The 26,961-nt window shown below is 45.6% G+C and overlaps 1 protein-coding gene across 1 annotated transcript in view; it reads right to left on the bottom strand.

Moving 5' to 3' along the window:
- Window positions 1–26,961, bottom strand: part of LOC140334661 (uncharacterized) — an 83,631-nt gene that overhangs the window by 22,034 nt on the left and 34,636 nt on the right. Inside the window, 29 exon segments of the mRNA XM_072416900.1 lie at window positions 220–330; window positions 6,167–6,259; window positions 6,746–6,859; window positions 7,806–7,889; window positions 8,141–8,248; window positions 8,414–8,480; window positions 8,867–8,950; window positions 9,035–9,114; window positions 9,517–9,612; window positions 9,693–9,834; window positions 10,133–10,206; window positions 10,285–10,389; window positions 11,865–12,022; window positions 12,403–12,557; window positions 12,651–12,781; window positions 14,257–14,475; window positions 14,623–14,760; window positions 15,329–15,468; window positions 15,829–15,961; window positions 16,735–16,808; window positions 18,032–18,176; window positions 18,355–18,508; window positions 18,929–19,074; window positions 20,065–20,192; window positions 21,088–21,202; window positions 22,276–22,346; window positions 22,787–22,878; window positions 23,017–23,119; window positions 26,661–26,907. Coding sequence (XP_072273001.1) covers window positions 220–330; window positions 6,167–6,259; window positions 6,746–6,859; window positions 7,806–7,889; window positions 8,141–8,248; window positions 8,414–8,480; window positions 8,867–8,950; window positions 9,035–9,114; window positions 9,517–9,612; window positions 9,693–9,834; window positions 10,133–10,206; window positions 10,285–10,389; window positions 11,865–12,022; window positions 12,403–12,557; window positions 12,651–12,781; window positions 14,257–14,475; window positions 14,623–14,760; window positions 15,329–15,468; window positions 15,829–15,961; window positions 16,735–16,808; window positions 18,032–18,176; window positions 18,355–18,508; window positions 18,929–19,074; window positions 20,065–20,192; window positions 21,088–21,202; window positions 22,276–22,346; window positions 22,787–22,878; window positions 23,017–23,119; window positions 26,661–26,907 — 3,507 coding nt within the window.

A 26,961-nucleotide genomic window follows, 5' to 3' on the forward strand; every position in this document is an offset into this window, starting at 1 on the left:
TTCTCCCAGCTGTTTGGCTGGATAGGGGGTTAGGTTGTAATTCTGAGTATGGGTGGAGCTGATCTCTTGCGTGTTTGCTGTGCCTGCCCTGAGCATTATTTGTGGTTTCCTGTTATGGTTACTCCTGGAAAACCGAGGCGCTGACCTTCCTCTGGCCGTAACTTGGAGATTTCATGTCATTTGGCTGTGATCTGGATTTCATTCCTCGTATAATAATACCTTGTATAATGCAGCTATGATCAGGGCCAGAAGAAGCAAACCCCCAACACTGCTCCCAATTATTATAGGTAGGTAGTTATACTCCGGGGGAACCTCCAGCACTGTCTGCGCCTGCAAGAGAAGGAAATAATATGGAAGTATGGAGGTTCCAGGAAACAAGAGGATCCCAAAGATGGAAGAAATGTTACAGACAGAAAAGATGGAGGAGCCATTCTAGACTATAGGAGAGAGAAGTTACCTCCCGAACTCCCAGAAGAGGCAACAAACTCCCCCCATGGGGGCATCTAAACTTTACTTCCCAAAGCCACACAGAGAATTGGAACAATTCACCCGATAACTCCAAAACTGTTATCTGGGAGTAGAAATGATTTTTGTATTGATTTTATCATCATATCATTATGTGGTGGATCCTTTTCCCTCCTGTGAATGTTTTTGGTGAAAAGTTCACAGATCTGCACAGCTGTTCTTCATATCTCATTAAAGGGGACAATTTCCATGTCATTACATTGGAGTCCTTCATTCCCTTCCCTGTTTGATGTCTCTTCACCTTCCCATCTATGGGGATCTACAAGCATGGTGGGAAAACTCTTTACATTGCGGTGATTTGGATGGAGAAACCCCAATGATGCCTCCATGTTGTTCTGTTTTGTAAATCAATGTTGGGGGAGCCATTAGGATAGCTTTCAGGTCTCAGGATCCCCTTCTATTACTAAATCTATGGTATGGTGATCAGTGGGAAGAATGTCACCCTTTCAGATCATTGGTGTCACTTAAACTGACCTGAGAGGCACACACTGCTCTTTGCCCATGGGATCCCTAGCGCCCCCTGGAGGAACCCTGGTTGTGGGAGTCTGTAGGAATGGATTGAGTGATGGATGGATGGGGGAGTATTGGTTTATACATAGATGGAAGGAAGGCTGGACAGAAGGAAGGAAGAAAGGATGGATGGATGGATGGATGGATGGATGAAAGGAAGGATGGATGAGGGAGTATTGGTTTATACATAGAGAAATGGATGGAAGGAAGGAAGGAAGGAATGCATGGATGAGGGAATATTTGTTAATACAAGAAGAAATTGCGGATGGAACAAGCGATGAGGTTGAGGCATTATGGGTGGAGGTGAATGTGGGGGTGAATAACACACAATTAATGATTGGAGTTTGCTATAGGCCCCCCAGTGCTAAGGAAGAAATAGAAAATCAACTACTGGCACAGATAGAAAAAGCAGCAAAAAGTGGAAATGTTTTAATCATGGGAGATTTCAACTCCAACGCCCGATCCTTTTTATCACTTCCGGGCCCAAACCCCACCTGGCGGCCTCAGTAGCTGCCCCAATTCTGAATGAATGTGCTGCATACTGCCCCGGATTCCTCCCCCCCTTTTCCACACAGCGTCTAAACACCGCCACAAATTGAAAACGGGTCAAATATGACCCGTCCGCATGAACAAACAAAGGTCCCCCTCCTTGCGGCCGAATTGCCAAATACTTGCCCATTGCCTTAACCGGACATAACTCCGATGCTTGTAAACCTCTCAAAACAAGACGGGCCCCCCTGCCCCCTTGATCCGTTTTAGACCTGTAAATCCACACACATAGCTCGTTGCCCTGCACCCGAACATCCCCAAACCTCAAGCCCCCTTCCTTTCCTTTACTGGGGGATACCACTTCCCCCACTCGCAATGCTGCAAAAAATGTCACCAGAAATACTGCTTTAAAAAGAATTGCCTCAAAATCGCTAACGCACACCAACTCCACATTACGATATATGTCACCTAACAGATCAAATGACACCGGCCGCCTCTTATCCACCCGACCCTTTCCTTTTCTATAACCCTTCATCGCCTGGCGAACTAAAAAACATTTTGTATTATCCTCTTGCCCCAACACCTTAAATAAAAAGGCCAAAGCCGCCAACTTCTTTCCCATAACACAAGCTGACACACCGTTCTGAAAATTCCACAACAGAAACAACAAAACCAGTTCTTCCCCCCGCACACAGAGCACAGACCCTTGCTCTTTTCCCAGAAAAACCCACCACTCCTTCCATACAGCAACATAAGCCCTCCAAGTCCCGACAGAAACTGATTCCCTAAGTAGGTCCGCTAACATCCCCAAATCACCGACCATAACTCCACCGGACAAGGGGTCCCCTGCACGTCTGCCCCTGGCGCCAACTCCCGAAAACGATCCCACTGGAAACGAGAAAGAGAATCCGCAATTACATTCTCGCACCCCGGAACGTGCACTGCCCGCACAAACACATTCAATTGCAAGCATAACAGCACCAGATGTTGTACCAAACAAATAACTGGTGGGGAGGATGCAGAATTATTATTGATGACCTCTCACCTTCCGATTTTTCAACATAGGACCCCACAATGTCAATGCTACAACCAGCGGAAAAAGTTCCAGCAAAACCAGATTCTTACACAACCCCGCATGCTGCCAATCCTCCGGAGAAGACTCTGCACACCAACGTCCCGCAAAATAAGCCCCAAAACCTGTGCTTCCAGCCGCATCAGTCCAAAGCTCCAGAAACTCATTATCCACCGGTGCTTCCATCCAAAGCGAGCGCCCATTATACTGGTCCAAAAATTGCCTCCAAACCCCCAAATCCCTCCGCAAAATCCTTGTCAACCGTACAAAATGTTCAGGCCGCCTGATGCCCGCCGTGGCCACCGACAACCGGCGGCTAAAAATCCTCCCCATGGGCATAATCCTGCACGCAAAAAATTCAACTTCCCTAACAGCGACTGCAATTCTTGTAAACGTATCTTCTCTTAACAACACGCCCTCCGCACCTCCTCTCTAAGCGCCACCAGTTTGTCCTCAGGCAGCCTGCACTCCATGCGCCCTGAATCCAGAACAATTCCCAAAAATGACAACTCAGTGCACGGGCCAACAGTTTTGTCCCCAGCCAAGGGTACACCAAATTGCTCCGCCACATCCTCCAAAGTACCCAACAAGTTGGCACAAACCAAAGACCCACCTGGACCCACACACAAAAAATCATCCAGATAATGAATGATGGACCGGACACCCGATACCTCCTTTACTACCCATTCCACAAAAGAGCTAAACATCTCAAATAAAGAACATGAAATGGAACAACCCATGGGTAAACATTTATCAACATAAAACGCACCCTCCCAACAACAACCCAGCAACCAAAAACTATCAGGATGCACAGGAAGTAACCGAAATGCTGACTCAACATCGGCCTTAGCCATCAAACACCCCTTCCCAGCCCGCCGAACCATGTCAACTGCCACATCAAAAGAAGTATACACCACCCTGCATAACTCAGGTGCAATCCCATCATTGACCGAGTCCCGCTTTGGATGTGACAAATGATGAATAATCCGAAATTGATTCGGCTCTTTCTTGGGGACCACCCAAAGGGGAAATCACCAGATTCTTAAGCGGCAACCCTCCAAAAGGTCCCCCCATACGCCCCAAAGCCACCTCCTTTTTTAACTTTGCCGTAACAACCCCCGGATTCTGCAATGGTGAGCGCAAATTCCTATGTATTCTGTGTATACTCACATGTTCACATGGAATCCTGAAACCGTCCTTGAAACCCTTCGCCAACACTCCTGCTGCCCCCTGATCCGGATACTTACATAGAAAATGCGCCATGTTTTCCAACTTCACCGGAGTCTTCCCTTTTTCCCGCAGGCTCAATGGGACGCCCTCGGCCCCTAACCATACACCTTGCCCCCGAATGTGCTCCCCCACAACCTGAGCATTCATGCTTAAATCTGCAGGTGACACCAAATTTGCACACTCCTTCATTGAACAACCAACAAAGGCCTTTTTTCTTACCTGCCAAGGATCCTGCCCCACCTGAGCCCCCGGCGCTTCCAAGAAATGGCTGGGGGGCAAGCCTCGCCGACGTCATCAACCGCATCCAAAGGCTAATGTCCTTATGATCCCAGCGCATTCCAGGCCGCATAGCTTTCCGCTGGCTAAATTGCTCATCATAACGTAACCATGCAAGACCCCCATAAACCCTGTAAGCCTCACTGATGGCATCTAAATAACAAAAAAGAGCCGAACAATTTTCTGGAGCTTTTTCACCCACAATGCTTGCCAAAATTGCAAACGCCTGCAGCCAATTCTGAAAAGACCTTGGAATCAAACGCCACAATCCTTTCTCCTCCCCAACAGGCTTGCCCTCACCCTGCTTCATATCCCGGCCACCAAAACGCTCAACCGGCAATAAGGAAAAAATTTCCACATACTCCCCTTTCCAGATTTTCTCTCTTGTCTCAGCGGACAAATGTGCACCCAAGGGTAATTCAAAGCATACATAAACCTCCCCCTTTGCGCCATCTGCCACCCCCTGTGAGGTCACCTCCCCACCAACATCCTGGCTACCCCCCCCCCATCAGTCCTGGGAACCACAGTAGCCACTTCAACCCCTGAATTACCAGGCCGCTCAACCAAAACATCACCGCTACTACGCACCATCCCTTCACCCGCCAACACAGGAACCCCCCCCGCTTCTGAAGCCCTGTCCTTGCTGTTGCCAAGCAACATACCCCCCGCAGACATACCCGCAAATTTCAAAAATAAATCCCGCAATCCCATCAATAATTCCCCCCCCCCCAAGCACCCTGACTTCCAACCACCTGTTGTCCCAATTGTCGCCCCCCAAGTACCCTTGCATCCTTCTCCCCCACACCATGCATCACAACATCATTACAATGCCTTCCAGATCCCCCTCCCTCCCCCCGCCCATCCCAGACCCCCAAGTACTCACAAGGCTGCCGGGCTGTCTCCGGACCCGCGGCCGCCGATTCCTTCTCCTGCCTCGCCGGTGGTCTGCCATCCCACTCCTGGATCTCGCCCTCCGAACCCGCTTCCTCCAGAATGCTCCCATCTTCTTCTTCGCCGACTTCCGGGTCCCGTAGATTGACGTCATCTCCGGGCGCCTCCGCTAACCCGGAACTTCCTCCCAGAATCGACCTCTGCAAGACCCGCCCTAGACTCCGCCCGCCAGGACACAGGCCGGAGCCCGCTGCAACCGACCCCCTTCTGCTCCTCCGGATCACCGATGCCGCTGCCTCCTGGACTGCCCCAACGGCTGGATCGACGATGGACCGCATTCCCGCTCCGGACACCGACTCTCCATGCACGCCAGCATCGCTCCGGGCAGCTCCGCCCCCCGCAGGTAACTCCTCTCCCTCACTGCTCGCATCCAGTCCCCGCTGTCCACGCATCACAGGCCGGCCCCTCGGGGAATCCTCTTGTTGCCGCGCCTCCGTGGGGTCCCGCCTCAGATGAGGATTCCTCCCTGCTCCTCCGCTGTAATCTTTTGACCGTCTTTTTACCGGAGGAGCTGGAGGGTCCCTTACGGGGCTCCTGCAGCGGCGCTGGACCCCGGGGGTCCCGCTAGGACTTAAGCGCTCCGGCGGCCTTGACCGCCGAGTGTGTCTGGAGAGAGGGGGCTCCACACTTGCCTCCCCCTCGACCCCCTGTAGTGCCGCAGACAATTGCTTCTCTAGCCATCCTGCACCTCTCAAGTCCGCAGCCTGCTTCAGCTTTTCCAATAGAGCTTCCACGTCCGCCATCTTCAATGCAGTCCCACAGCAATCGATTTTAAAAGAATTTCTGCTCTCCCCATCAGAAAACCTTCCTTTTATCCCCTTAATCTCACCACCCCTTAAAAACTCCCCTCCAATCCTGCTCCCTGATTTTCCCGCATTTTCTTTCATTAGCATAATTTATTCCATCATTTCATTCATTCATTTTTATATCTGGGATATGTTTATTTCCCTAGTGGGTGAATTTGATGGACTTATGTCTTTTTTCAACCTAACCTACTATGTAACTATGTAACATGAATGGATGGAAGGATGGAAGGAAGGAGGGAAGGATGGATGGATGGATGGAAGGAAGGATGAATAGATAGGAGGTTAGGTGAATGGGGTAGTGGGGTACCTTGGCACGGGTGAAGTGCTGGCTCTGATGGTAGATGCGGGTATCGTACCCAATCTCTGCACAGCTTTGTAAGGAGATTTTCTTCTGTTCTGTCTGAAACATGAAAAGAGCGACACAATAGTGAGCAGAGAATGCTGTGTTATTACAGTGTACCTACCTATGTGTATATAGTGTACCTACCTATGTGCATACAGTGTACCAACCTATGTGTATATAGTGTACCTACCTATGTGTATACAGTGTTCCTACCTATGTGTATACAGTGTACCTACCTATGTGTATATGGTGTACCTACCTATGTGTATACAGTGCACCTACCTATGTGTATATAGTGTACCTACCTATGTGTATACAGTGCACCTACCTGTGTGTATACGGTGCACCCACCTATGTGTATATAGTATACCTACCTATGTGTATATAGTGTACCTACCTAGGGAATACCTATATACCTATTTGTGTCAACAGAGTACCTACCTATGTGTAGATTGTATACCTTTATGTAAGGTGTACCTGCCTATAAGGATGGTGTACATACCTGTGTGTGTGCCCCCGCCTGTGCATAGACCATGTACCTACCTGTGTGGTCCAGTCTTTTGTCACAGATCCATTGATAGTGAAGATCACTGAACTCTGAGCCTGCAGATCCCGAATCTCACACTTCGCTCTGACACACCAACCTACCAAGCAGTTCTGAGGAGAGAGAAGACGATGGAGAGAGGAGTCACCCCCCTGCTCGTACATCCCCTGTATAAGGTAAGTGATCCCCAGGACTGAACAGGCCGGGAGGGGCTATACCTGTTGGCTCCTCCCTATTGGTCTGGGATTAGATTGGGTGTAAGTGGAACCAGTTTGGGCGAGTTGGGATATATTAGTGTAAGGACACAAGAAGGGTCTCCTATTATTAGGACCACCGGCAGGGTCAGTCCCTGCACCTTACGGAAAAGCAATCAGGAATGGGAAGCCGAGCCTTTAGATGGTATATTAGTACAGCGTTACAGGGATGGCTGTGTGTGCTGATATTCCCTGGTATTCTCTCCATCGGATCCGACATATAAGTGTCAGGTAAGTGACTGCTTCTTTCAGTGTAACTGAATTTGGAAATATGGCCTAGGACACCCTGGTTGGGGCACCTTAGAGGTCCTTGTTTTATTCTATCTCTACCCTGACATCGTCCTTCCTGCCACAAAAGTCTGCAGGGAGTGGTGATGTCCCTAGTGGGGTGGCTTCATATTCCTGATGTTTGGTATTTGTAGCTGAGGACAATTCTGTCTGATATCATAATATTGGGATCCAATGGTCTCTCTCGCCTTCTAGACATGTTATGCAAGAGCCCAAAGAATGTCTGAGCCTCACGCTGGGTTTATCAATGCTGATAAATCCAATAACGCATGTCGTATCCCCATACACCTTACTAATCAATATGTACCAGATACAGACTACAAGGAAAGACCGCCAACAGCCACCAATCAGATCATCACATGGGTGTACAGGGTGCAAGGTTATATCTGAAGATCAGGGACAGGACAACATGGAACCAGCAATCTATATCGATGAACATGTTCACAGATCATGGAGGTTTGGGCTTTTGTCCCGGAATTATAGGTTATGAAGTTACAATACAGAGAATGATTCTTACCAGAACTGGACTTGTGGCCAGGACCTCCTGGAAGTTCTCTCTTGGCATGGTTTGAGGCATGATGGTACATTTGGTGATCTGTGGCTGGACATGAAAGGCATAGAATGAACATTTAGTTCTCCTTCACTCGAGTTCTGATGATGAAGTGTTAGGTTTGACAAGAGGCAAAGCCTACTTTTATTGGAAGCACCAGGCTCAGTGGCTCCCCCATTAGACCACCCTGTAGGTGCTTTTATATCAAGGTGCTGATGATAATAAAGATTGGGGGGAAGGGGTATCAGTTGGCGGCATTGGTGAGCAGCAGATTTTACCAATAATTGGGGACTGATAGTAACCTGGGAGCTGCTGATGTTTGTCTTCTCCCAGACAGACGCTTCGCCCAATCTCACCGGAAACCGAAAGGTGACAGAGAGAGGAACGTGACGTTCACCCAGATTCATGACCTGCAGAAGACACCGGTTATTCACTCATTATTCTCTCCAATCTCTGCTATATCATCCTGAAGTGCAGGAATATCAGATATTATTATATATTTGGGTTTTAATGGTGGCCTGGGATCCCACAACTGGACATTCAAGACAGAGGCCCCCCAAAAAGAACATTCTTACCTTATAGACGTGTTGTACTGAGCTGTCATGGCTGGTGAAGTTCTGGTATTTGCTGGATTCTTCCAGGCTGGGGGTAAAGGAAGAGAAATGGTCTACGGATATCTTTTTGGATGTACTTAAAGAAAATCTGAATTTAATGTCCTGTGAGGGTCCAGTTAGATGGCCCATAACAGGTGAAAACGTTATATGAAACATTTATGGGCGATGCTTTCCCTTTAGAAAACTCCTAGTGGAGAAATCTTCCCACCATAATTTGTGATACGATCCTCACCCACCTTGGATTTCTAATAATCCTTCGGCCTCTTCATGACATACAACAATTAAAGGATCCTGTAGGCTTAGTGGGGCAATTTATAATGACTGGGGTAGGTGTGTAATGCCAGGAACCCCTAATAATTTTGGGTGTACGGACCCAGGACCTCAGTGTTGCGGTGCACATTTCCATTAGCTCACCTGGTTATGGTCACATAGATGCCATATAGAACTCTTAGCTGACTTGAAGCTTTGATGGCATTGTTGGAAGACCTTCTGTTATCACTGTGAAGAGACCACGTAATACCCCATTACATGTGTCCAAGCTGCCAGGTGGCACTGATGAGGCAAATTTGGCATAGTGGTTACCTTGCAGCACTGGCAGTCAGGGTTAACGTGTCTCCAAGATCAGCTGTCCGAGAAACGTGAAAGTTCACCTGGAAGATCACCTGGAAGAGATATTGAGAAATAGGTGTAAGGGTTCCCCTGGGTCAGGGATAAAGTGCTGTAAAGGAGGAAACAATGATGAAGGTCTATAGGAAAGGCGGCACCACCAGCATTCAGCATTGAGGATAATAACACTGGTAAGTTATAGTTCGGATAAACCAGGTACGTGGCCTAATAAAGCTCCTAGCTAGTAAAATCCCCGACAAGGAGTCTCGTACTCTCACAAAGCCAGTTTCTAGTCATTTCTAGCAGTCTCTATTGCTCTTGTACAATCGCTTGGGAGACTTGGCAGTCTCAAGAGTCCCAAGCGTCTCTTCTTTAATAATGGTGGGTCTCATGCACTTTTAACTCTTTCTAGAAGTCTCTTGCAACTTCTAGCAGTCTCGTCTTCAGTCTCTCCTTACCATGGTGTTGGGCCTCAGGAGAGGTTTGTTCACAGCACAGTTTAACACTCTCTGGTTCTCCATAGTTGAGCATGAGACCGTCACTTTCCTGTTACTCTGCGAGACATAGACAGCAAAATTTAGACTCCCCTACAATACAGATACCCCCCTTCAGGTAAAACAAATCAACCTATTACCTTAATCAGAGACACCCTGCGATATGATAGGCTAGAAGGGAAGGGGATGAGAATGTGAGCGTTGTAGGAATCGTCCCCCTCATTCTTCACAGAGACCGTCACACCAATGTCAAAATCTGCCCCAACCACCAGCTCAGTGATACTGCCAGGGGGACATAGAAGTAATACTAGTATGCAAAGCTTAGATAACTAGAAAATAATTAATGATCACATAATGAAAGAAAACCCCAAAAATAACCCATTCTTGTCTTGACCCTAACAGCTAAATCCCAGCCCAAAATAAAACTCTAAGCTGAACTTCACCTTAAACTGAACCCTAAACCTGGCTAACCCCTAAAACTGGAGCTCCACCTTGACCTATTGATATGAAGCACCAACATATCAGCTTCTAACCATCAACCTAAACAAATGGACTCCTAAGATCGCCGGCAATATCTTACTTTGAAAATGTGACATTGACTTTCAGGTCATCTTCACACAGTCCGTCACCACCACAATTCTTCTGGAATAAAAGCTGGAAATGAAACAAGTGACAATCAAATGGTTTAGTGCGGAGACCCCAATCAGTCCAGCTCATATGTGACCCCCGTACCTCTGAAGAAACGCTGGTCCTGGAATCTTCACTCAGTACAGGAGCTCCAATAACAGAGAAGTTTAGAAAAACTCGGAGAGGAGACAGAGAATCTTCCACACATTCCTAGAGACAGGAAGACGAATGAATGAATCTGTACAGCAATACAAACCTTTGTAACCCCACCCGAGACCCGGGACTGGGAAAAGAAAGGGTGGCTGGTGGTTTCTACGCACACATTTTATTACTGACATCTGTGTACCTTTCCTTCATGATTATCACCATGCAGTACACTTCTATTGGCGCTTGAAATGTTCTGGATACAAGCAGTATTGGTTCTAGGGTAATGCCTACTGTTTGAGCATTGACCTGAGGATCAGGTTGGGGATTAGGATTGGGGAAGAATATAGGTAAATTTTAGGGTTAGGGTGTTAGGTTTGGGATTATAGTTATTCCAAATCCATGTTTAGGGTTACTCTTAGTAGTAGGGTTGGGTTAAGTTAGCCATAGTGATAGGACTGGATCAACATGAGCGGTACTCCTAGTTGTAGGGTCAGATTATTATGAGGGTTACTTTTTTGGAAGGGTTTGGATCAGGGTGGGGGTCTCTTTAGGAAGTATAGTGGGATCAGTGTGAGGGTCACTCTAAACATTAGGGTTGGGTTAGACTGAGGGTTTCCCTTTGGAGTAGGGGTATATCAGGGTACAGGTTTCTCTGTAGGGTTGTATATTTATGAGGGTTGTTTTTGAAGTAGGGTTGAGTTAGGGTGAGAGCTACTCTTAGCAGTATGAGTTTTACTTTTAGTGGAAGGGTTTAGATTGGGGTGAGGGTCTCTTTATGAATTACAGCTGGACCTGGGTGAGAGTAACTCCAGGCTGTAGGGTTGGGATACAGTAAAGGGTTCCTTTTGAGGAGGACTGTAGCCAGTGTTGCTGTAAGTGGTAACATTATATTAGGAGGAGAATAGGGCAGGGTAATGGATTCTTCTTGAAGTGGGGAAGACTCCAAATAGTAGAATGATATTAGGGTTAGAGTTACTTGTAAAGGTTGGTTTGGATGAAGGAATGGGTTAATGTTTTGCAGAAGGGGTGGATCAGGGTGAGGTTTGGACTGGAGATTGGGTATCTTTTCACGGCTGGGTAAGATCAGGGTGAGAATTTCCTTTTTGGATTTGGAGTTGGATGGATTAAGGGTTTCTTTTTGTGGTAGGGTTGAATAAGGACGAGGCTTGCTCTAGGCTATAGGGTTGGATCACGGTGAGGGTTACTCCTAGTGATGGGTTGGATATCAATGACTAATATTTTTGGTAAATGTGAGTCAGTTTTAGGGTTGCTCTTAGCATTAGATTAGGATTAAGGTAAGGATTACACTCAGTTCAATGTCAGATTTCTTACATCACCATATCTACATCACATAACAAATTCTTTAGGGAACATTTTATCAAAGTGTGAATGGCATGCTATATTTTACATACAGACTACATGGATCCAATGTTTTGGTTGGTGTCTGTGTGACACAATCGTTGCTTCTTTATATAATACTTTGGTTTTTGATATATAGGAGTTTCTGGATGTTTATTAGGTTGGAAGTGTTAACTAACAGGAAGGATTATGGTGTGATAGACACATCTTGACGTCTTGGCCAGCTTCATGGACTGGCTCACGGTTCTGGAGGGAGGGTGGTGAGAGAAGACAGCTCGGGTCAGAGAAAATGCAGCGTCCAGTAGAAGAGTGTAGTTCACCTGTGCCGAAATACCACCTGTGGTGAAAAGAGATAGTCAGTGGCTGAACATTTTGTGTAGCAGGGCTATACTATGCCATAAGGTTCATTCAGATGTTTAGGTGTCTGGTGGGCTCCACCTCGTTTCTTATACTTTAGAGAGGTCACCTTATTTTGTTCCACTTTAGGGTGTCCCCACCATGGTGATGGGAGCCCCTCATAGACCGGGGAACATAGCACAATGATGATTTTATAATAATACATGCTGGGTGGTGGGGTCCAGTCAAAGATTCCCATCCTTACAATTTTAATAATTAGGTACTAGATTTGTTACGAGAATAAGTACGAGAATAAGTAAGAGATTTGTTGATGTGGAAGGCATATTGGGGAGGGTACCCCCATATTGGGGGGCATCTCACCTGTATGCAGGGCACTCCTCATTTCTTGGGTAAAACACACAGTGATATTGGTCGCTTGCTTTTGTCTATTCATCTCTGAACATTCGTAGGAGAGAAGTGGAATTTCTCGAGGGTGAAATTTCATGAACACTGACACGTGGACAACTGGACGAGATCTAAATAAAAAGACAAGAAGTAGATCCAGAGATCTGAATGGGCAATCTGGGGTGACACTGGAGAGTCACAACATTTTTTGCAATTTTTCACACCTAAGTATGGAGACTCGGCCTTGGCTCCCCACTGCCAGATCTGGAAGTTTATCCTGCGTCATGTCCAGATTTCCACTCAGTGACTGCCCCAAAAACTTCATTCTCTGGCTTATCAGACCCCCGGCGACTCTCTGTGGGACAGAACACAGAATAACACCGAATCGCAGCCGGTTTTTAATATAAAGCGATGTAAATAAATATTTTATGGTAGAATAACTCTACACTTGGCATATTAACGCCTTATTATTATGATTCCTATTACAACACCAAGCCAACTAATCTTCTGGGGTATCAAGCTGTCCAGTTAGGAGGCCTCAGTGATTGGGAATCAGTTTCATTGGCTTTTGTACAAATGAAGTCAACAACAGCCAGCCAATCATGTGCAAAGAAAAAAATAAGGTTTCTTTTCACATTTCCTTGCATGTGATTGGGTGTTCAATGCAAAGTTCATTTTTACAGACTTCACTAAGTCAATTGAAAGGTTTGTGTGAGGAGGAACCCTGCCCGAGCCCTACAAGATGACCTCCAGCAGGCCACTCATATTCATATTTCTGATGAAACAGCCAGAAGTGGAACCCATGGGGATGGCTTTTGACCCAATGTCCTGTTGTCGGACCTCTTATATAACCCAGCACCATGCAGCTTGATTGGAATTTGCCGGAGAACACTGGTATTGGCTGGTTCATCACTGGTTTCCCTTGGGGGATCATATTCTGAGAGGGACCAGACCTCACTTAGACCTCCACATGCTGGTATCATGATTACTGTTAGGTACCTGGACGAAATCCTCAGACCCAGCACCTTACATTGGTGAAATTATTGTTAATATTATTAATAAACAGGATTTATATAGCGCCAACATATTACACAGCGCTGTACATTAAATAGGGGTTGCAAATGACACACAAATACAGACAGTGACACAGAAGGAGGAGAGGACCCTGCCCCGAAGAGCTTACAATCTAGGAAGTGTAATTGTGCTGTGGGGATATTGCATACTGCTATTGAGGACGATATGTGAAATTGAATTTTGTGCTGTTGAGTAAAGTATTTTACCCAACAATTTATACCAGGGACTTGGAGACATATATAAGATAAGGACTACCTTGTAATCTAAGTCTTATGTTTTTCAAGTCCTAATTATGAGCTATAATTGGGTCATACATTTGTACTTTTTGGATTTGTTGAGTATGAAAAAAATAAAAATGACAATTTCCACTTTTTAAAGCCATATTAAAGGGGACAGTAGACACAATGCTGCATATAGTTGTCCACAATATAAACTTCTATCATTGGACTGACCGAAGAAAAAGTCAACACTGATAAGAAATAAGGGCAGAAAGTCTTGTCATCTATTTCCCAGAATTGACGTCCCGGTTTCTGCTCCAATTCTTGTGTTATGGAGAAATGAGACGGCCTGCAGCACCTTATGAACAATGCTCAGTATTCCAACTTTACCATCCCCGGCCATTCAGCTGTGGAATATATGGGAGCCCTGGGCGTTAGCACAACTTGCCCCCCATACCCGGCCCTGGATATAAGGAAAAGGATATTCATACAGCTAGGGCAGATAAATGTCTCATTTATTAGAAAAAGGCAATAATACCTGTGCATATGATGATCTGAAGCCCCCTGATTGGCCCAGGAAGATGTAGATGGCCCCCTGATGGTTGTCCTCACATGGGGCACCAACAGCTAGGTCTGGAAGTTGATCCCCTGACAGATCTGGCAGAACTGAGATAGCAGAACCGAAATGGCCCACAGACTGGCCAGTGTCACCGTGCAGGGTTTCTGGACAGGTGATGGTGATGGCCGAGTCCCCTTCCTTGAACCAAAGATAGATTCATGTAATGTTATGCAACCTAACCAACACACCCGCAAGAACAAATCTAATTAGAGAAGATAATCCTTCTGCCTGGAACCTCTACTTTTACTTCCACCCCTTTCACTGCAAAATAAATGAGATTCTCACCTGAGTTTGAAGGGGACACAGGTACACCCGCCCACCTGGGCCCCCAGGAGAGTAATATGTTGGGGCCCCAACAAGGAGAACAACATATGATGAGTTCAGGTGAGCCACAGCCAGCACTGACCCGAAGTACGAGCCAATCTGCAAGGAAAAATACGAGAAGATATTTATCTAGAAACACGTAAATCAGCTCCAACCTCAATCAAAAAGAAAACCTTCACAGCCCCAGCTGGAACAATATACAAAATACCGATTACTTTGAAGTTATATCTGAATTTGAAGATTAATCCCCTGTTAGGTTTTTCATACATATCCCAATATGCTACAGGTGTCACATGAACTAGAGGTGAGCAGAAATTTTCCTTATGGGAGACCTGTTCTGCTCATAGATGTCAACCATGGACATTTATCTCACTTCCCCTTTGTTTAGTACAGGAAGTGAAAGAAAATCTCCCCAATGGGACACAGAGAGCACAGAAAAGAATCAGACAAGAAATCTAACTTTCCTCAACTTCATCCAAAATTATGGAAAATGCTTGTGCTCATCCATCTATTTATCCCTCTGTTTACCCATCTCACCGACTATCCATTCACCCAGCATCCCATTCATCTATCATTCCATTCATTCACCCATCTGTCTATCCATTAATGCACCCATCCTCCCATCCACCCACCCACCCATCCCTCTATCCAATGGCATCCAATTTACCGTCTTTCCATGGATTACAGCCTTCTGCTTCCACTCGGAGGTTTGTGGCTCACGTTTGTAGATTAGGACTTTACCAATGTATTTGTATCTTGGGGCCCCAGTGGCGATCAGGTTCTCTTTCAGCTGTAGCACTGAGTAACCTAGAAGGATTCAATGTCAGACATTGACATTCAATTATCACATCTGTTTTTGTCACATTGGGTGTGATTTAGTAAAGTTCTGAGACTTGAGAAGATAGACTATCATGGGAGAACATGTGTGATCAAAAAACCTGAAATGGATCTGGTACAGGATTGATAACATTTGCCAACTAATAGCAATAGGATCACCTGGGTTCTCCCATGATAATCTAAATTCTGCAGTTTTGGAGAGCTATAATAAATCAGGCCCATTGTGTGGGTCCAAGGTTGTGAAAAGCTGGGTGAATGACATAAAACCACAAATGACTGAAGACTTACAGGTCTTTTAACCCACAACAAGGAAAGGAAATGAAAGCTCACCTAGGTAGGAGTCCTTCATGTCAGTCTGGTCCCTCGTGGTGTTTATCCAGGTACCATTTTCCTGTCCAGGTCTGTAGACATATGCCCCACCTGACCAGCCAAAAGCCCCAACTGCCCCGAGGATTGCCCCATTCTGAGGATGGAAAAAGATTGTTAATGGTGTAAGTTGAGTGGTTATCTCTTTGTTTTTTACATCTTCATGGCTCAAATATCCCGAGCTACAAGGTTCTCCAACAGGCAACCATTCATATTATGAGATTTCGGTTCCTCTTAAATGTTATTGGAGAACGATGGCAGACTGAGGACCAATTACATTCCAGCTTTCCCCTGGAACTGGCGGACACGTTATTTGTTATATGGCACCCACTCTATGTAGGTCACCATATTGTTGGATATTCTGTGTCCCCGCAGTCCCTGCACCGGGTGCGGTGAGTTATAGTGATTCGAAAATACAACATTAAGGAAGGTGAAAGGAACCCCGCCTGCCTTCCAGTACAAACAGAAGCAGATTGGTTGCAATAAAGCTTGTTTAGTTCCCATTTGGTAAACATTGAGAATGAGTTAATAAAAGAATTTAGGTCATTCATCACCCTGCACAGGATAAATCAGTCAGTGAATGTGGTGATGATTGACTTTACTAAAAGTACCCAATCAGATGCAAGGAAATATAAAAAAACAGGATTTTTCCTGGCACGTGATTGGATGGTTTAAGTCAGCAGCGATTCATCTCAATTAAGTGAAATGTCCCGAGGCGGTAATTCACTTTGCTATGTGAACAGCCTACAATGATTGTGTTAATCATCCCCTATGTGATGTTTTATTATCCAAAGTGAAGTTACACAATACAAGAGATATCAAATCATGGAAAGAGGAATAATTGGCTCCTGTTACATTTTCCATGTTTACCCGAGTCAGATCCACGCTGAATCCTTCCTGAGAAAATTCTCTCTGGATAGAAGTTGCATTCTTGGACTGTATTCCTGTGGAGGAGAGAAGAAACAATTCTTTCAGTGTCAGGTCAAGCAGTTTCCCACCTGAATTTGTATGGGGTGTCTGGCAGGTATCTGAAGGGTTACAGGTGAATCAGAAGGTGAAAGACAGGGTAAGTGAGACGCATGTGATATAACGGAGGAGGGAAGGTAATACAGGTGAGAGGTAAGATGAAGTTGAGAAAGTACAGTAAGGGAGGTGACATACAGGTAAGGATTAGATCGAATGGGATACAGATGATAAAGGGATGCAATAGGTAAGGAGGTGGTGGGATGATATACTGTACAGGTGGGATACAGAATAAATATAGGTGAGGAGGGAGGTGAGACACAGGTAAGAAGGGGATACAGTGAGATACAAGTGAGGAGAGGGGAGATACAGGTGAGAAGGGGTTGAGGTAAGATTAGGTTGAGGTAAAGTGAGATACAGGTAAGGAGAGGTAAGGAGAAGGCTAAATCAGAAACATGATGAGAGGGTGAGATAGGTAAGGAGGTGATGAAATGATATACTGCACAGGTGGAATATAGGTGAGGAAGGGGTTGGACAGAGATAAGGTGTGATACAGGCAAAGATACAGGTATGATACAGGTGAGGGGAGGTTAGGTAGGATACACGTGGGGAGGGGGTGTAGTCAGAAACAGGTGAGGTTAGAGGGAATGGCCTGACTCTGACAGGAACTGTAGTATACCCTGGAGGGGTGACCGCTGTTATTGTACTAAACTGTGAGGATCTGTCACTTGCAGGTAACACAGGTACATTCAGGACATTGAGTCCAACTGGACACCCAATCCTTACAGGAGAACCTTGTATGAAATGATAGATCATCACCCCTAATAGGTGGCAGCGGCAGATTTGAACAGGTGAGTCTGCACCTGTTCAATGAGAAGTTCAGAGTGAAAGAGTCCAGGGTAAGCCTACAATGGTATTAGATGGGTTAGTCAGGCAATATAAGTCAGGAACAAACATGGAAGACAGATCAGGACCAGATAGACCAAGGTCAGGAAAAGATAAGTATTCTGTCATGACACATGAGCTGGTCAGTAACTGCTGTCTCCAGGTGTAAATACCTGTAAATTATCTAGGGCACAGCCAGGTGCATGTTATGGGTTTTCATGAACCCATTCTAAGATGCACAAAAACATAAAACCTCATCTTCTAGGATAGTAGTATGAAATTATAAAACAACAATATAATGAGTCAGGGATCTCGGCACCTTCGATGGAGAATATGGTGTTCTGCAGAGACGACTGGATCTGACTCAGAGCTGAAAAGTTAGATACATGAAAGATGAAATCTGGGGATGAGGAAATCATCTTCAGCTCTTCATATGGCTCACCAGTACTCAATAATTCACCCACCTGCAGATGAATCCAAAAGAAAGTATTAGGAAATATATGAAAAAGAAAATGATGTGGAAGAGGATGGGTGACACCAGAAAACTCTTCCATCAGGTGACACCATCAGCACACCTGACCCTTCAGGGTTATCACTGTGCCAGCCACAACTATACACAGAAATATCAAGATGGACAACTACCCCAATGGAAATTCGTTTAATCCCAAGATCATTGGCCATGGAAATAGATTTGTTTAGGTGAATTGGTCCCTCAGTGGACTCTCCATCAGTGATGACGATGAGAACCTGCTGGGATTCTTTCCGGGAACTTCGCTGGGGGACAAAGAGCTCTGTCCTAATAAAAGAAAATGTGAGAACCATCTTAATGTTTCATGAACTCATCCATATTCAACATTACAATAGGTGAAGGTATTCTTCAAAGCCTTCTGACATTCTCTGGTACAGAACATTCCCTATCAATACTGCCAGAAACCCGGGGTCCTTGTAGCTTAATGGCCTAGGGTGACAACAGCTCCGCCATAGATATAGTACACTGAGGGAATGTTGCCACCTAAGGTCCACCATCATTCCTGAATATCCCCTTGGAAGGGTTCCCCTCGTTTTGCTATGACTATGCTTGGTCTTACACATATTACGTGTGCAATGTCCACTGATGTCCCCATAACTCAGCCGGAGAATCGCCATTCATAGAGATCAGCAGAAAAAATTCCATTATTCCTCAGCTGTTCCCAAATGAAACAGAAATGGTGCTTACACAGCTGTCCGGATGCCGCTGGAGGTTTCCGTCAGCCTTCTTGCCTGATATGAAATGTTCTTCAGAAGACTGAAATCCGACTCAGAGGAAAATCTTGTAAAGTTGAAATGTGTATTGGATTTCCAGCTGTACTGGATGAGAGCAAACTGGGGGACGAGAGAAAGTGATTGGTGAGGAGATGAAACAGATCAGGGCACAAGGGGTGCCAACTGTACCCCCAAATTACATTGTATTTGTAAATACCATGCCAGGGATTGGAGGTTTTTACAATTTATATTTATAATCCCTCATTTCTTCATTGTATGATTATTCCATTACAATGTCCGAGGTTGCGTCACATGACTAGCTCCAACTCATGGCTAGCATTGGACTAAAAAAAGCCACTAAATCTTCTTCAGTTCTCACCATAATGTAACCGGAACCCCCAGTGCACCCCCCATAGAGAGAAATCACATAGAGGGGACCACATAGGGAAGATCCTAACCCCCATCACATGCTCCAATAGGGGGGACTTTATATGTAAGTTCTTAGCCCCCATTGCACCCCCACATAGAGAAGACCCTACCATCCATTGCACTGCCCATGGAAGGGCATCACATACGGAACAGCCAAACTCCCATTGCACCCCCCAGAGGGGCACCACATAAGGAAGATCCTAATTCCCATTCCACCCCCTAATAGAGGGGAACCACATAGAGAAGACCCTAATGCCTATGAAGGGGCACAACATAACGAAAATCCTAACCCCCATTGCGCTCCCCTATAGAGGGGCACCACATAAAGTAGACCCTAACATCTATTCCACCCCCTATAGGGAGGGCACCACATAGAGAAGACCCTAACCCCCATTGCGCCCTCCTCAGAGAGGCACCACATAGAGTATACCTTAACATCTTATGCGCCCCCTATAAGGAGGGCACCATATAGAGAAAACCCTAACCCCCATTGTGCCCCCCTCAGAGAGGCACCACATAGAGAGGACCACCCCCCAAATTCTAAATATCTGATCTGTTATCATGTAAAATGTCTGGTTGGGGGAAGCCCCTCTACTCCCACTTTAGGTTAGATGGGAAGACCCCAGTAAGGTGGCAGGAAGTGAAGCAGAGGGTAGCACCATGGAGAAGTGGGGTTTTTACCTCTGTATCTGTCCCGCTGAAGAAGGAAATGACGTGGGACACAAATTCTAACATCTTATCGAAGTTACTTTGATCGACACTGGCAGAGCCATCAATGAGGAAGACGATGTCCAGGCGGAAGCTGCATTCTGTGAATGAAATCTCATCACACTTATTATCACATGGACCCGGGGTGTCAAACTCAGGCCCGTGGGCCAAATCTGGCCTGGACTGTAATTATTTTTGGCCCTCGAGAAACTAACAAATGTCTACTAAAGTTGGCCCGCCAGTAGACCGTGCATACACCGCTAATACTACAAATCCAAGAATGCTCTGCTGGCGCATTAATCAGGACCCACAAGTGCCCCCTCCTATGTTGACATTCATTAGCGACCTTCTTCAATTATAGCCCGTGACTTTGTCCAAGCTTTTCATTTTGTGCCACGGTGTATTTGAGTTTGACACCCCTGACATAGACGGAGTGCGGGACAATGAGGGGTTTCCTGTGTGACCGGCACTGATTGGAGTTCACAAATTCCTGCACAGATCTGCAGCCAGAAAGCGAGCAGACCCCATAGAGAAATGTGTGATGGAGGCTCCTAGTCTGTATTTATGCCTGAACTCTGCCTGAACTCTGATCACATGACTTGCCGGGCTGTAGGTGGGTGAATGGGCTGAATGTCAAGCACCAGTTAAATGTAAACTCCAGAAGTATTACCTGCCAACCCAGGGCACAGAAGAGGAAATGATATATTAGGGTCCATTCGCCTTTCCTGGTTTCACCCTATCACAGAGCCCTTACAGCTGTGCAGAGGAAACTGGAATGAGGATTTGTTCAGATTACATGAACACAAAAATTGGAGATTCTATAGATGTGTAAAGAGAACCTGTCTATAGCATTATGTCTGTGTGAAAGGCAACCAGTAGAAGCCGATATTCTCTGACTAGTTCTGGCTTTCCTGGGAAGTAACAATGAACAGGTACAGGAAATAGGTTTTGACCAAGGCACCTTCTATCAGCAGCTTTTCACACAGTCAGTGTTACCTGGAAGAGATGCTGGCAGTGTATATTTTTTTCTCATGTTCTTGTCCAGCAGGTGGCAGTGTCCATTGAGGTAGATGTTTTGTCCGCAGGTCCTCTTCAAGGTGGGTCCACATACCTGGAAGACAGAGGGAGGTGAAAACATGTCCATGGGCAACAGGAAAAGCACTTTAAAAGACTAAATGCTTTCTTCCTATGAAATCTCTGAACCCCACCCCTAAGGAGCACAGACCCTCCCTAGAGGAGAGGATAAAAGGACAATTGCCCATAAATCTGCCCCATTATTGCACCAATAATGATCCTCAGGTGAGATCACATGACCAATGCCCTGGAGAAGGACTTTACTGGGGATTTATTTAAATGAGGGGAAGCTCTGCCACCAAATCATTCAATAAACATCCCGTGTTCCTCGCTTTCCTTGCATGTGATTGTGTAATCTTTGCAGAGCGACTTTTCAGCACATTCACTAAACTAAGGCATCGTTCACCTTAGATCAGACTCAGTGAATATTTGGGGTTTATTTCTATGAGAACAGATTTACTTCTTCTTTCTGAGGACTCGGAACTGGTTCCTGTTTGGTATGATGGTCCCTCGGTGGACTGTTCCCACTTTGGGCCCGTCTGCTACAACATGTGACCAGGAGACAAGCTGGCACCATGAGAATTGGCATGAGCCCTTTATACAAAATTTGTTTTTTAAAGAAACTGCAAATTAGTGCTGTGCAGGAAAGAGGAAGTTTAGGAATCGTCTACCGCAAGTGAGACAGCAATGGTAATAATAGTAACTATCCCACCGTCTCATCCATAATACCAGCAGCATAGTCAGATAGACTCCGCCTCTTTTCCTGGGACTGCCCACCATAATCTAGCCCCTCCCTCCCCACCTGACTGTCCCAGGACCCATCACTGGATTTCAGTTCTTAAATTATGGGGACTTAACAGCTGGTGGGAACTTAACCCTGGGCATCTTGTATTCAAATTACTCCTGCCTAGGAACGCCCCAGACTGACACCCGGTCTTCAGAGCAATTTCATTTCTGTCAGCCGGCTCCTCTTGGGAGGAGTAATGAGGCTGAGCATACGCCTGCATTGCATGAAGCAGCACAGAGACCCAATGATTTCATCCCCCCTTATTGCCCCCTCCCCCATCTTCTGACCCCATAGCAGCACTAAAGAGAACAGAGGAGACTCACAATTATTTGCATTGGATTATCTAGAACAGCTACAGCCAGTCCGAGCGACATGTTCACCTGATGATCCTCTTCTGTAATACAAAGAGAGAGTTTATCCAAGCTCTATACTATGATATATGTTTTATATGATGTATCTGCACCCCCCACCTAATGCAGATTTCAGTGTTTCCTGTTCTCCAGTGACACATCAAAATGATGTCAACTGAAGGTCATGTAAAGAACTGCACACATGTAAACTGCAGGTCAGTCTCAGGTCAAAAGGAGTGAGTGCAGCTTAAAGGAGGTCAACTTCAGGTCAGAAGGAGAATAATTATAATTTAATAGGCGCTCAATTGAAGGTCAAAGAGAGGTCAAATACAGGTTAGGCAGGGAGGATGACAGCAGATCCAATAAAGGTCAGAAAGCAGACTTTACCTGACCTCACTTACATTTACCCCACACACAAGCCCCAGAGTTCCAGTTCCAGCCCTGAACACAATGATTTTTTAAAGAAATATAAATTTGATGTTACCATTGACTGAGATGGAGGAGCACTGGGTTGTCTGCGGGTCACAGTGATATAACTGCCCCGTCCCTTGATGATGTGGAGCGCTGACTATCACCCTGAAAATATAAAACAAATCAGAATTACTTTACTCAAGTTCAATAGGAGCCCCCCTCCAGTAACCCCTGAAGGGTCACTTTATATACCCCACCTAAAATGTTCCCAGAAATCCCCGAGTCATCTGCCAAGGGTCTCACCATTTATCTAGCTGCACCACCTGATGGCCGAAACTAGGATCCTCAGTCTGAAAGATGATTGGATGCTCCGTGTCAACAAAGACGGCCCCTGAGGAGGAGAACACTAATGGAAAACAAAAAGGAATTTTTTATTCAGATTGTCAGGCTCTCTACTGTGACCTCAGTTTTATTCAATTGTTGTATTCAAAAAAGAACAAAAGGAATGGAGGGCCCCATGTACCATCTCATCATACACAGATTTACGTACGGTGACGTTCATAGAACCTGCTCTGAGCCATTCCTCGTTTGTCTTTGAACCTCTAAATCCGTCTCCCATATTTATGGACTTGTGGGTGAGACACCTTAATAATTCTGCATGCAGCATGGAAATGAGCTTACTGGTCAAAGGAGTTCTTAAACAAATATGTTCCAATTCTGACAATTTATACGGATGATATTGATTATGGATCAGGGACCCGAGCTGCAAATATTTGAAATACCCCCTCCCTGGCGCACTGTGAGTTTCCTCGATTTCAGCCCAGGTAACTATGTTTGACCTATCCAATATGGAGAATACGTTCAGATAGTTATGAGCCTTCCACCATGTGAACGCTGCTGGAGACTCCTATCCTGGGAGAAAAGAAGACATCCATCTGCTGGAGTACCTAATACTATCCCGTACTCGTAACAGGTGCTTAAAATGCGAACTTAACCCTGATGGGTGAATCCTCTGATTGTCGCCATGTGGGGGTCCCACAAAACGATTGGGGATTCTACGGAATCGAAGTTCACCGCCAAATAGAGGGAAATATGGTCTTCCAATGTTTTCACTACTTCTGGATTGGACAACATAACTTCGTTCAGTCTCCAATGAAATTCAGCAGGCTTAGGAACTAAAGCTTTGTAAGACATTAGGAGCGGAGAATGGTCCGATGGTAATGCAAGGACGTAGACGTAGAAATTTTGGATAAGATTTGGTGCTGTACAAAAATATGGTCGCTTCTATTAAAGCTGTTATGGTAAGGGAATAAAAAGTGAAATCTTCGGACTCTACATCTCACAAAGAGCCCATCATATGGGAATCCCGGATGGGAGTGCATGTTTTAAATGTACACTTTATCATAATTTCTGGGAATGCCCCAATATTAGGCAATTTGGGGGGCAAGTGGTACAAGATATTCATAGATATTTACTGAATTGTTTACCATTCACGCCACAATGGGTAGTTTGTGGTTTAGTGGACCTAAGGGGCATTTGGTTTATTTGGGCACTCTTACCCTCGGCTATTGCTAAGAAAACTATTCTCATGGCCGGAGTCCACTTCCCCAACGACGCATCTCTTCATGACTAAACTACAAGACCTGTTCAGGATGGATGGAGGCTTCTTTCCATAAAGAATCTAAAACCTAAATATTTTTTGAGACTTGGGGAAGTTTTATTGACACACTAAATTTAGCTAACAAAACCAAATTGTACAAATGTTTCCGAGAATTAACGAATGCCCCCTATTGTTATGTAACTTCTAGTTCAGTCTATATTACTGTAACACCAATAATGAGACAAGTATTGACCCAACCATAAACGTGGAATACAGCATTGCAAATGTTATATTGTCTATTTTTTTTTTCTTTTATTTATCTTTGCTGGTTGTAAAATACAAAAGAAACGTCTGTAATGTATTTTTATACTGTTAAAAAAAAAGTGAAATCCTTTGTTGTCGGATGAATTTCATCAACTAACAGACATCAACTAACTGAGAAAGAAGCTGCGAAAATCTTTGGGAACTCGTGGAACTAAAATACATTTTGTCATCACTAGGGGAATATGATCCAATAATTACACACTGTGTGTCACCTATAACAAGAAGAGCCCCCTTACGCTGACACAACATCTGGTTCGGGGCAAGGTAACCCACAATAGGGATTTCAGTCAGGATCTAATATTTCTCACATACACAAGGTGTATCCTTGCTAAAGGCTTCTAAAACCCCTCGGAAAATATGAAGGACAAGAGGACAATGAGGCCATGGTCTCTTGCAGACAAATAACAAGCATAATAGTTTAATGCTTTCCGCTGCTTATGCCTTGTACATTATGGGTAATAAACACACAATTATTATCCGTATAGAGGAATCTATTCTATGAATAGAATCTCATATAACTGATAAGCAATGGAACATTGCTGTGAGATCAGGTGATAGGAAATGTGGGCTTGCCCCATCTGCTACCTATAAAAGGTATTTTAGAATTTAGATTGAAGGCAGGAACGGGGCAACATGTAGACCCCATTCCTTCAGGGAAACCAGACCCCGATCTGCCCCCAATGCTGGCAAGGATCATTCTTGAAGGAAAGGGTCTCATCTCTACAATATGACCCCAGTGTTGTGGGGGTCTGCAGGTGGGAGTTTATCGGAACCTGTAAGGGGCCCCCAGATATCTCCTCCCCTACCCTGAGGAATGAGTACAGGGGGACGAAGTACAGCTGGTGCTGAGCACAATGACAAGGGCTCTGCACAGGTAGGTAGCTCTTCTGTCATTGTTTAGCCAATCCAGCAATGGAGCAGCCATGGACAGGTTGGATGAACTCCGCCGGGGTGACATTGTCTGGTCAATCCTGGCACAATAATGTATAATAATGTTGGATTGCAATGTGGATTGGCTCCCAGCCACCAGCCAGCACCATCCACTCTTGTAAGATGGGGGTTCTCCTGCCTAACAAATCAAAGTCAAAATCTGGGTGATGTGGGTGTGTCCATGTGGGTTGTCTAGCTGATCTAGTGGATGTGGGTGGATCTGTGTGATGTTATCCAGATCTTTGTCAAAATAATCTGAGTGCGTCTATGTGATGTGGGTGTGCCAATGTGATGTGGGTGTGTCCATTTTATATGGGTGTGTCTGGGTGATGTGGGTGTGCCCATTGGATGTGGGTGTGTCCATTTGATATGGGTGTGTCTGGGTGATGTGGGTGTGCCCATGTGCTGTGGGTGTGTCTGGGTAATGTGGGTGTGTCCATGTGATGTGGGTGTGTCTGGGTAATGTGGGTGTGTCCATGTGATGTGGGTGTGTCCATTTGATATGGGTGTGTCTGGGTGATGTGGGTGTGCCCATGTGATGTGGGTGTGTGGATGTGAAGCAGGTATGCCTAGGATATTTGTGGTTGGTGTAATGGGTGATAGCAGATAGTCACATTATGTTCACACTTTATCTGAACCCAATACAAAATGTCACAAATCCCAGTTTTCTTGTTGTTTACCTGTTGATCCTGCCAGTCCCTCACTTCCTGTCCCCTAGTGTTGTGCATGGCATGGTGGAGTGGTGGGATTAGAAGTTTATACAATGAAGATAGAAATATTAATAACCTCATAGGAAGTGACAAGGACATTCCTGGCAGGATCTTTACTGGCTGAAAATGTTCTTAGTCTGAAGAAAGAAATAGAATGCAGACGTCCCATCCAATGAGCTGTCACATTTCAGCTGAGCTCTGTCTGCATGGAGTGTGCTCTGAACACCTAACAGTGTATATCCTCATATCCGCCAGCCACTTACCTCCCAGATCTGCCCACAGTAAGTGACTTACATGTTTGTCCTTTCATTCTGAATAATGCAGAGCCCCCCCGCTGTCCCCCGGCACCATCCATCTCAGTATATGGCAATGTCTGCACTCACCCAGGCAGCAGATCACCCAATGCAGGAGAGACGGCATCACAGCAACGACTGACCGTATGAGGAGACTGTAAGAGACTGAACGTCCCAGAGGAGGAAACCTGCAAGAAGTCAATTTCCTCCTACCGACCTCCTCACAGGATATCAATATACCGACCGCACAGAGTGTGTATGGGAAGCCAATATAAGTGTGACACCGGGCTCTGTGTGCAAACCGTCCCGGTTTGTGGTCGGGCCCTGTGGCTGGGTTCTGTGTTTGGGGATGTGGCCAAGCTTGTGCTTGGGCCCTGTGGTCACGCTCTGT

The sequence above is a fragment of the Pyxicephalus adspersus genome, chromosome 7 (assembly GCF_032062135.1).
Source record: "Pyxicephalus adspersus chromosome 7, UCB_Pads_2.0, whole genome shotgun sequence".
Classification (NCBI taxonomy): Eukaryota; Metazoa; Chordata; class Amphibia; order Anura; family Pyxicephalidae; genus Pyxicephalus; species Pyxicephalus adspersus.